This window comes from Heliconius melpomene, chromosome 1 (assembly GCF_056956725.1).
Source record: "Heliconius melpomene rosina isolate 202511_hmr_F chromosome 1, ASM5695672v1, whole genome shotgun sequence".
Lineage (NCBI taxonomy): Eukaryota > Metazoa > Arthropoda > Insecta > Lepidoptera > Nymphalidae > Heliconius > Heliconius melpomene.
In genome coordinates this window covers 4,438,611-4,450,383 of record NC_140389.1, presented here as the reverse complement: position 1 = coordinate 4,450,383, position 11,773 = coordinate 4,438,611, and the positions used below count along the sequence as shown (strand labels likewise).

Sequence of the window (11,773 nt, the reverse complement as noted above, 5' to 3'; positions counted from 1 at the left end):
GTATTATTATAATTCAATGAGAAAAACTATAATTGTAAATGTAACAATAAAACGCATTGTATAAAACGGAAAAATTAACAAGACAAATATGTAGTATATTCTGTGTAGTACACGCAGTGTACAGTGTAAATAAAAACAATATGAAATTTAATATATTTTTTAAATAATATATGAATGTGTAATTTTATTATTCGCAATATAAAATGTTAAAATGATAATTAAATTTTATTCAAGCATGATGTTTTTTTGAAAATGGCAACTACTTATACTATCCTTATTTAAATAATGGCAATGTCGTCACAAAATGTCCGACGGTAATTGCCAAAGCGACGTTGTTGAACCGCCTTGCGCAAAGAAAATTAAAAAAGACGAACAAAATGAAAACGGCGTTAAAGAATCGCAATTAGAATTGAAAGACTTTGTTCCAACGAAAATAATAAATAATAGTACAAATAGAAAAACTGTGTGTATCCTCGGAAATTTCAAAGACAAAAGTGGTGTAGCGCTGATACTTTTGGAAAAAAATGCTTTCAAAGAAGAAGATTTAGACAACAATGGTTATTTTTCTGCCGATAGTGAATTGAAAACGTTTTTCCAAAACGATATTTACGGAAACTTCGAGTGTTACCCCAAAATTAGTATTAACGGTAAGGAAAAGTTTATAACCATTTTCATTCGAATAAATGAACTTTCAAATCTCAAGGTTTTTGATATGATTGTTCAGTTTGTCATTCGTGTTTTACAATTTAAAGCTATTTTCGTCTTCGTGAGTAAAGTATTTATTCTTGGTTTTGCCTATTAGCGTGGAATAGTATTACGTCAACGTGTTATCTATTTTCTTAAAAGTCAAGCACGTTTAACTTTGTCTTAATTATTGTTCAACCTTAGATAACAGCTAACTTCATATTTGATAAAATAGTTTTAAAATACATGTGAATGCACCATATGTGAACGTAAGAATTTCGTTACGCTTCTATAGAACCAATATATTTTTTTGCCTAACTTTCTACATAGATTTACGTTTAGATATCTTTCTAATGAACACATTGCCAAGTGCTAACATGCTTATTTATACATAGTTTAGACATCTTAAGGTAATTCTTTGTATAAAACAAAGAATTTACAGTATATTGAAGTGAATTACGGACAGTATATTGAAACACATTTATTATCTATTATATTAGCTGTAAAGTACAATAAATTCATCCATATGGTCTAAAAATTCACAAGTCTTTTGAAACAAATTGCTTGTTAATTATAATTAATGAATTAATTGTAATGTGGTACTACTATTAGGTCACTTATACTGAAATCGTGTAAATATGTTTCCATTTTCTTTTTTCATACTGGTGTTACTGTGTCAAGTGGATAAAACCTTATTTTAGTTAGATAATATACAAACTAAAATATAATAGGTAAATAATATTTTGTAGTTTCTTCTGAATATGACTTGAGGCTCCAATATTTTTTTAATACAGACAGCACAATTTTGTTATATCATTTGATTTCCACATTTTCTTATTTTATCTCAAGGAACTACTAGTTTGAATTGAAAAATTATAAACTATATTAAATGAAGTGGTTTCAATGCTACTCACTGTCCCTGCACTCTGAATTAGAATGTTTAATGTATACATACATGTAAAAGTTAGTATTTAATATGCTTAAATATTTTCCAGGTGTAAAAACTACAATAATATATCCAGCGACAGACAAACATATTGCCAAGTACAGTCAACAAGAAGTACATATTATATTAGAAACACCAGAGTGTTATAATAAAGTGACATTGCCACAGATACAAAAAGATCAATTTAATTTACAGGTAAAATATTTTGTTGTTTATTTATTAATTTTTAGCTGCACACTATGATACATATAGCGGATTAGGGTATCTAGTATTTAGCACTGCCCAATTAAATAGTTGCGGAACTTCATAGAAATGAAAATAAGTCATTATCCATAGACAGAACCAATAAAAAATTTTAAAGATTTTTACCATTTTTGATATTTCCAGTGGGTATACAACATCTTGGATGGTAAAAGTGAACAAGATAGAATTGTTTACAACAATAAATGTGAGAAGGAAGGTTTTGTACTTGTTCCTGATTTAAAGTGGGACGGACTTACAAAAGAAACATTGTACCTGTTAGCAATAGTTAGACAGAAAGGTATTAAGTCTTTAAGAGATTTGAATGGCAGTCACTTGCATTTGTTAAAGAGGATTCGAGACGAAGGAAAGGTATGTTTGTATATATTTTTTTAAATCAACTTTTGTTTTTATTATTAGCAGAAATATCCTGTCAAGAATAAAAAAAAACATATATTGCATGTTGAGAAGCAGAATTTAAAGTGCAGATTTGTTTTGCCAGAACTGAGAAATGAAAATAATTTATTTCTCCTGAGTAGGGATTCATTGTTTACAATCAGAAGATATCCCAAAACATAAACTGAATTTTTAAAAATCTGAAGAAAGTCGTACATTCTTCATTGATTAATTTGTTACAGTTGTGTGTAATATTTGATAAAAGGAGAATTTATTATTAAGTTATTTTAATAACACTAAATAGACTTCTCTACTATGAATATAATCTGTTGAGTACAACCTTAACAGCAATGATTGTGGGCTCAATTCCCATTAAGAAGAGTGAACTATTTTTATTTCTTCACATTATTAAAAGATAGAAAGAGGGTAATGGAGACTTTTCATGCTATAATCGTAATGTTTTCAAGCAATTATTATATTTCTTTTTCAGAAAGCAATTCTCGACAAATATAAGGTGCCTGGTAGTCAATTGAGAGTATATTTGCATTATCAACCGTCATTTTATCATCTCCACGTTCATTTTACATATTTAAAACACGAGGCGCCCGGCATTTATGCCGAAAAATCGCATTTACTGGACACAGTCATTGATAATATTGAAATTATGAATGATTATTATCAAAAAGCTTCTTTACCTTTCACTGTACGCGAGATGGACTCGCTTTTTAATGTTTACGAAACGAATGGCTACGTACAAAAGATTAAAACCGAGTTAATTGATAAATAAATCGATTTTGAAGGTTGTAACGATATTAAAAATCCGTGAATATGTTAGTTAAACATATTTTTATGGAGCTACGTTCTAGATTAAGGAGTTGTAATGTTTATATAATAACTAATGTGGATTTCAAAAAAGATTGCAATTTGAAAATTAGTATACAATCGAATTGCATCGTACTAAATTATTACAATAATTTCAAAAGACGCGATAGTTTAAGTTCAATCGATAGTTTATCTGATTATTCAGATGATGAATCAGATACGTGTGTTATTCCGATACACGAATTCTATTTTATAGTACCGAATTCAATGTCGTGTTTGAAAATCGAAAAAAATACGGTTTCTTTCAGAATTTTGACAGAATCGCAAAATGGCGGGAACTTTTATTCTGAATACGTAACTGCCACAGACAATAAAGAAATGAAAATCGATAAGGTGAACATTAATTTGAAAATCGATGATGCAGTTCGATTTATATGCGCGAATTGCTCGAATATTATATCGAATGATTCGATTAGATTTGATAGAATATTAGAGTTGCCGTCTTCTAATATGGATATGTCGGAGTGGTTTTGTCACGGGCATGGTCACTCCAATACTGAAATTAAATCAAACAAATTAGATTTTCTCCACAGACTGACTTATTTTACTATAAATAATGATATTTTTATTGAAAAATTAAATAAGTTTAACGCTAAAAGGGCGGCGTTTCATTGCAATCGTTGCCTAGCTTGGCTAGGTGTTAAGAATAAGGATACAGTGAAATTATTTAATTCAGAAGTGAAAATTAATCAAAGTGACACGGAAAAATATGTATTTTCTCACAAGAACACCACACAATCGATTATAAAAGACGATTTTATATACACAATAGAATGTTTAACAAAAGAATTCAACCTCGGCTTGCAATACGCGATGATGTGTAAAATAGTATTAGAATGTAACATATCGGCTACCAAAAAGCAGTTCTTACTTGTATGGGTGATAGACAAAGAACTACAAGTGCTAAGAAATACAGAAACTCATATAAGTGACAGAGTTATATTGCAATCGAGTTATTTGACCAAAATTTTGTATAAAATTGAGTTGGAATTGAATGAAGAAGTAGAAAATTGGATGTCCGACCCTGGAGTGGTGTCAACGGAAATATCTAAAAATATGTTTACACAAGGAATTAAGCATTTTGAGCAAATGTCGTTAAAAATGCCAGAATCTTTTCGTTATACTAATGGTTATTGTGTCAGTTATCTTAAAACTTAAATGGATAATAAATCTTTAATAATATTTAAAAAAATCGTAATTATTGGTTTATAATACTTTTCCGCTCGCCGCTGTTTCCACTATGCCGATAAAATATACCTAACGTCCTCTGTCCGTCCGTCCAATCTCACAACCTCACGTTAACCGTTACGCACTATCGAAGATAATATCAATAAGAAAAAAAAATGTTTTGGTATATTCTGTAATAATTTATTAAGATTGTTTTTGCTATGGCTGACACCTTCGATGAAAAACAACTTTTTTAGTTTACAAAATAACCAAGTAGAAATAGAGGGAGAAGAGTACCTAATATTGAAATTTGCATGTTGCAAGAAATACTTAAGCGGAGATAAAAGATATACTTTTACACATTGGCTTCAGTTCCATATTAGTTGTTCAATAAGTTCTTTTAAGTACCTACCTCCATATATAAGTTGAACATAAATAAAACCACAATGGTTCTCATTTTCCTTCCTTGAAGCTGTCTGTCTGTTATTGTCATTCATAATCATATTATAATAATGGTATATTTTAGGTATATATATCATATAAAAACAAATAACTACAGAACATTGTGGCGCAAAAGGATAGAAAACGCGATGGATGTGTCTCTCGTCTCCCACTTAGGGAATTGAATCAAGATAAAAAAAAGTAATCTTAAAAATATTAACTTTTATGTAGTGTAAATTCATAATCAGTACGTAGTTTTGTAAATTATAATTCAAAATATGTTTAAAAAACATTTGACATTTAAATCTACTCAAATACAAACTTGCCAAGTTCTTTACAGCTTCACGCCGTATCCAGCACACAGCGGGATAGGCAGGAACCTAGTGTAAGGACACTCCATTTCCAATTTTCCGCCTAATTATGGAGACATTGCATGTTGAGTGGCGGAACTAAATGCCGCGCTTTGCCTCGATATAGTTCGATACCAGAGGGAAGAAATAAAAGTGTAAATTTAAATAAATATTTTATTTCCTCAGGTCAGGATCGAACCCACAACCAGTCGCGTTTACCTTCGCACTCTGTGCCCCTGTGCTATGATTGGCCTTGGAGAAAAGTTATTTATTCAAAACAATTCTCCAAAGAAAAACTCTGTTTATTTAACAAATCATTTATTAAAAGTAATATTAATTTTAACAATATTAGAATTTAAATAATATTATATTTATAGCTCTGCAACGGTTCCCGATGACTCCCGATAGTGAGATATTGCACTGACAATGATTGAATAGTTGAAGTACCAGAACAAAGAGAAGACTATTGCTAAAATAATATCTGTTATATATTGTTTAGGAAATTATTTATGAAATGCTTTTTGGGAAAGGAAAACCTGAAAATATGCAAGAGGCAAAAGGTTCAAAACTCGCTATGTTATTTGTTTTTCTTTTATAAGTGTGGAATAACACTTAAATATAAGCTTAGCCTAGCTTACATGCTATTCAGTATTCTTCACATTGAATATGAACAACAGACTGAAAATTACATAAATTATATTTTCGCCTTTGGTTTTTATTCATAAACTAAATACATTTTTGATCATCAACTAACCAAAACCAAAAAAATTACAGATTTGCTTATACCACTCTTTTATATTTTTAGACTTGATAAGAAAATATTGAAAAAACTTAAGAATTAATTATCCACTCACTTATATAGAGGAATTTGTTGCTTGCTTTGTCAGCCAAAACTCAGAAACAAAAATAGTAAAAAAATATTTACAGACATATGTTGCAATAAATGTAATAAAAAGTAATTTTACTACTATTTAATATTAGCCGAACATAGTACAAATTAAAAAAATTACACATCTTTTTTATTGACCATCTAGTGCCAAGGCACTCTGATATTTATCTTACTGTGCAATTAAGGCCTCAATTTACAATATATAATTCTTGCATAACAAGGTAAATTTAACATAAAATACAAAACTTATTATGGGATTTCTGTAACAAACAAAACAGGAAAGTGAATATGGGTAATTCACACACGTTGAAAATATTAACAACTAACTTGTTAATCATAAGTAGTAATTAAACTAATAGAAAAATATAGGTTACTGAGGTTTCAAGGAGATTGTAGTCAAAAAAGCTACAATATAAAAAGTATTATCAATTTGATTAATATATCTGATATATGATTTTTCAATACAATTAATGAAATCTATACTGATATTTTGTGTAGAAGTTTGAGTATAGGATTTGCATAGAATATTTGAACATTGATTATTGCATGACTAATATCTACTAATTCTACTTTATAAATAAAGTTTAAAAGATATACAAAGTTTCTTTTTATGCCGTTTAAGAAGAATATTCATCAAATATCTTCTAATACCATCTAGTGGAAGTTTGTTAAATATACACTTAAACAATAATAATACCGAAAATATTATTTTAATCTGTAAATCTTACAAATCAATCTATGAGTAATCAATGTTCAAATCTCAAATTCAACCAAAAGTTTTGTATTGAACATAATTTGCACTAAGTTTATAAAATACTAATTATATTACTATTTACTTTAAGTAAGAAAATTATATATTTCAAAAAGGATACGGATCACCACCTTCTCCCAAGGTTCCACCATATACAACTCCGTAGAAACCAAATACCTGATGTACCAATGCTTGATAAAATTACGAAGTTTCTTTACACTATCCATGATTATGATAACTGTAGTAAGTTTTATAATTATAATATGAAAGGAAACAGACGTTGTTTACTACTGCTATAAGGCAAATAACTGTAGATTACTTTGTGACTTGTATTAGTTAAAATTTATAAACTTTTTATTCGAATTCGAACTTATAATATTGACGTTTACGTCAATGTCACTTTGACTATCTAATGTAACTTGGACAGGCAAGATTCAAAAATATTTATATTGTTAGAAATAATCAAATAATGACCATAGAGGTTATATAAGAACGGCTCTAATTGCTGGCTGGCACTTTTATGGGCTGTCAACAGCGACCGAAAGAAAAGGATCGCTAACGTCACTCTGCCCGATGGATTCTTTAGAACCAGATATTGTTATTAGACTGCTAGATAATTCCCTTTGGTTGTTTAATAATTATTTGAAGCCTTGTTTTAATTCATTACCTTTCCCACTTTATTTAATATTTCCAATAGTTTCTAACATCAGAAGTGGGATAGAAGCCTTAGTTACTAAGCCATCCCATTCCTGATCTTTCTAATATTTTTGTGTAATCGGGTAGAGTTACATAGCAATGTCTTCTGATAGCTAACGTTGCAAAACTAGGGGGAGGCGCTATACGCGAACTCCCTCCCTACTAATCACTTCGTGAGATAAAGCCGCGGAGTCTGACTTCGTGTTGGTGCTGGGTGCGGCACAATGTGCTCCTGCACTATCGACATCAACCCTAACATCACCAACGCTGTTACCAGAGTTGCCGTTATCTGTGGGACGACAAACACCAGTAGAGCAATACAGCTGAGCTTCACGGTGAGATCAAACCAATATTATGTTTCCGATTTTGCCTCAATATTTATGACGTCCACACGTGGTGTGACGAAATCGATAAAGTTTGCATACTTTACCAAATAACTGTAAAGATTAGACATCCTTTTGCTCGTGGTCAGGTTAGGCCGAGTCAAAATAAAATAATAGCCGCTGCTAGGTACATGGTATGATATGCATGGCTGGTATTATGGCGAGGAGAATGGACACCAGATACATGTGCTGTTCTCTTTGATTGATAATTTTCCCATTTAGTATCTATTTGTTCTTGACTATGTATCAAACTATTTGTGTACTCACCATGTTTTTGTTGTACATGGTGCTTATGTAATTTTTAGTTAGTGTGTTTTGCGCAGTGCTGTGTGTACGGTAACTAAAGGTTAGTAAGGAGGCATGTGGTTGCGTCGGTGGGGCCCAGGCTGACTAGAGACCCAGTAAGTCCGGTCTTACTTCTGTAGTGTCAGAGTGACTCACAAGGGTGAGAAGAGATCTGATGCCAAAGTCTACAGTTTATATTTGTTTTGCATTTTTTTAGTTACTGTAAACCTCTGTAGGTGTCAGATTGACTCACGAGAGACTGGTGTAAATCCTGATGCATTTAGTATTTGGGTGAGTGGGAAGAGATCCGATGCAAAATCCTACTATTTCTATTTGGTTTCTGAGTTAATGTTTAATTTGTAGGTGTCGGATTGACTCACAAGAGACTGATGTAATTCTAATGCATCTAGTATCCGGTTGCGTGAGAAGAGATCTGAAGTAAAATCCTACCACGCGTATTTGATTTTCATTCTTGTGTCATTGTTTAATACGAAAGTTCAAAGATACATGTTCAAGAACAGATTTCAGATACAAACTGACAATTATATTTGAAACTAATTACTACTAATGTTACTTATTACAATAACTAATTCCATTTCATATGACAGATCATAACGAAACTGGTAATGTGAGCTCTACTAATACTGATGAAGCTGGACCTTCTTATGAAACGAAGGAAGGCATCGGGACGCTGCCATGTCAGGAGAGGCCGTGTTAGAAATAATCAAATAATGACCATAGAGGTTATATAAGAACGGCTCTAATTGCTGGCTGGCACTTTTATGGGCTGTCAACAGCGACCGAAAGAAAAGGATCGCTAACGTCACTCTGCCCGATGGATTCTTTAGAACCAGATATTGTTATTAGACTGCTAGATAATTCCCTTTGGTTGTTTAATAATTATTTGAAGCCTTGTATTAATTCATTACCTTTCCCACTTTATTTAATATTTCCAATAGTTTCTAACAATATTATTTGAAGAACCATAATGAGAGAAATTTAAAGAATTTAAAATAATTATAATGAGTAATTATTTATAAACACTGATGACGTTAATACACCGTACAGACAGGTTACTTATATGAGCATAGAATATTTTAATTTTCTAATCACCGAGTTCCAAAGATAAACGATTTATAACGTTCCTATTTACAATTGTTTACTTTTCATAACACTTTGTGTTATATAAACAACTGTTCGTATACCATTTATCTGCTTGTTTCAATTTAAATTCAATATATTTTACGTTATCGTACCAATTTCGAAAGCGTTTAAGTCGTAGAATGAAAGAAAGTAGTTCTAACTTCTACTATAAAAATAACAATTTTAATATACGAGCTCGTATGTGAACTATTATGTATGAATTTCAAATTATATTAAATTACACATTTATATATATCTTTTAAATATTTTTGCTGTTAGTAAATATACAATCCATTTTCTTGTAATTTAAAATAAAACAAAAACATATTTAATTAATATTTTATTTCATTTAGTTGCTTTATTAATTTCATTAAATGTGACCTTACTCTATATATATTGGTATCAGCCATTACTTACAAACCGACGCAAGCCTTACCTAAAAAAATTTTACACTGGTATTTTTTAATTTTGTACTTTAGGTAAATGCAGTACCAAGATTATTAAAAAAATAGGCCCAGTTTAATAAAAAAACATGTTGGAATTTTTTTATGTAAAAGAAAATTATTATCTAAAACACACCATGGACGTATTTACATTTAAGTAACTGTACCTTTAATTGATTAAGATAAATCTAAATTAGTTAAAATATAAGATAAAATCATGAAAATTAGTTTTATGTGTAAATTAAATCAATATGTGAAAAAGTCGAGAATTCGATAAATAATAATCGATTTTAAATAATATATAAATATTCTTATCTAATTTTCACGATTTCATATCTTATTTTCGATTATTCGATTTTTTCGGGCAATGTAAAGTTGCCGCATTCATTTTTATATGGTAACATTTATTACTAATTTAATAAGCGTGCATATATTTATGGGGATTTAACTAAACTTATTAATAATTAGAAAATATTAATAGACATAGTTAAATTTGCATCAGAAATTTAATGAAAGTATGATTTTAAATCTCATGCACACAAAATTATCATTAAAGTGTATTTTTCACAATTCCGTTATTTGTTCGTGTTGCCGGTACTTAATTAAAATAGATAATTCGGTTGTTTAAATAAAAGTTATGTACATTATGTTACAATAAATCAATTCAAAAGTATCATTAACTAATTATTTATGCAACCGAACTTATATTTATCATAAGAACCGTAACTTCGGTTCATATTCAGTTATTCACAACCGAAATGTTATTCATACTTACATATAATATAATTAAATGTATATTCATATAAATATTATTTTAATACAATTGACTTCATAGAAACGGTAATTTTACATTCTTTTCGACTTCAGTCTCGTAGAAGGCACCTATATTACAATAAATTTGTAAAAAAATATGTATAATTATGATTTTTAAATATATATTGGCACTATTTATTGTCTAATAATTTATAATAAGCCATCAAAGGACAAAAATTGCTATGAATATGAATTAATGCAAAAGGCAATTTGCTGGTAACTACAAAAAGTTTTTATTTATGGATTATATACTTAATGTTATAGATAAAAATAATTTGTTTTATTTTGTGAAGGCCATTTTGTATAGTTTGTGAACTCTAAAATACTGTTTATTTTTATGTTAAATATGTATATTGACTACCGATCGATTATAGTTTATATATGAAAATCGATATTAATAATAGCATTAATTAAAATGTATAATAGATATATGTATGTATCACAATATTAAAAGTAAAATGTAAGTAATATATAGGATAGTTATTATCGATAACAAATTCAATTCACTTAAAGTACGATTTATAAAACTGTATAAAAATGATAATATAGTAATGATTTTATTATAATTGTATAGGTATTGTCGATACTTTCAATAATAAATTTAATTTATTGATTTCATATATTCCTTGTAAACAAAATAATTCAATACATATGGCGTATTCTTTACAGATAAAAATTATATATTATTTCAATAAAGAAACGACCAAAAACATTTTATTACATATTATTAAATACAATATAAACAATAATAATATACCCACAAAATAAGAAGATGCCATATGAAGAAACTTTCTAACATCGCCATATTTAATCAAAATTAAATTGCCACATACATTATATAGGCATGATCAAATTATGCGTTTTTGGGGGGGAAAAATAACCTATTTGAAGGGAAATTTACTTTTTCCCGTCAATCAAAATTTGTTTGCCACATGCAAAATATTTTTTTCTCATTTTCATTCCAAATACTCAGTGTACCCCTGTGCCCCTGTAAATATAACATCTATCCATATTCTAGCAGCTTCTCCGGAAGGCGCCATTAAATAGTATCTTCTTTGTCGCGTTTTTACTATAAACGTTGTTTGCGGGTTCGGTGATTTAGACGTGTTGCCATGATCAAGGTACACTTCTTCGATTACCTGTTAAAAATGTTATATAAATGTTGCTAAGATTATATCTTAATATATTTTAATTGGTAGTATTTTGTGATATATGAATTTATTTTGCTTTCTCACTTACTAGATTTAAAGAAAAAATATTACAT

The 11,773-nt window shown here is 29.3% G+C and overlaps 4 protein-coding genes across 8 annotated transcripts in view; 2 read left to right on the top strand and 2 right to left on the bottom strand.

Moving 5' to 3' along the window:
- Window positions 1-289: 289 nt before the first annotated feature.
- Window positions 290-5,812, top strand: Dcps (Decapping enzyme, scavenger). The gene is made up of 5 exons (XM_085189212.1): window positions 290-647; window positions 1,680-1,825; window positions 2,018-2,242; window positions 2,757-4,957; window positions 5,484-5,812. Exons 1-4 carry the CDS (start codon window positions 305-307, stop codon window positions 3,051-3,053), a joined length of 1,011 nt encoding a protein of 336 aa, XP_085045338.1. The 5' UTR covers window positions 290-304; the 3' UTR covers window positions 3,054-4,957; window positions 5,484-5,812.
- LOC146541017 (uncharacterized) lies at window positions 3,095-5,812 on the top strand. 2 transcript variants are annotated; one of them, XM_085189200.1, is made up of 3 exons: window positions 3,095-4,957; window positions 5,097-5,141; window positions 5,484-5,812. In XM_085189200.1, the coding sequence occupies exon 1, from the start codon at window positions 3,095-3,097 to the stop codon at window positions 4,304-4,306; it is 1,212 nt and encodes a 403-aa protein (XP_085045326.1). In that variant the 3' UTR covers window positions 4,307-4,957; window positions 5,097-5,141; window positions 5,484-5,812. The 2 variants fall into 2 exon arrangements, with proteins under 2 accessions (XP_085045326.1, XP_085045318.1); XM_085189192.1 differs by lacking the exon at window positions 5,097-5,141.
- LOC146541016 (uncharacterized) lies at window positions 5,404-7,153 on the bottom strand. Its single transcript, XM_085189219.1, has 2 exons — window positions 6,868-7,153; window positions 5,404-5,587 (listed from the first exon to the last, which is right to left on the bottom strand). Exons 1-2 carry the CDS (start codon window positions 6,971-6,973, stop codon window positions 5,478-5,480), a joined length of 216 nt encoding a protein of 71 aa, XP_085045345.1. The 5' UTR covers window positions 6,974-7,153; the 3' UTR covers window positions 5,404-5,477.
- Window positions 7,154-9,577: 2,424 nt separating this feature from the next.
- The window catches only part of LOC146541014 (uncharacterized), an 89,309-nt gene continuing 87,113 nt past the window's right edge, over window positions 9,578-11,773 (bottom strand). For all 4 annotated transcript variants that reach the window (XM_085189173.1, XM_085189165.1, XM_085189156.1 and 1 more), the window contains one exon: window positions 9,578-11,648. In XM_085189173.1, coding sequence (XP_085045299.1) covers window positions 11,466-11,648 — 183 coding nt within the window. In that variant the 3' untranslated portion in view covers window positions 9,578-11,465. The remainder of the gene's footprint in view (window positions 11,649-11,773) is intronic.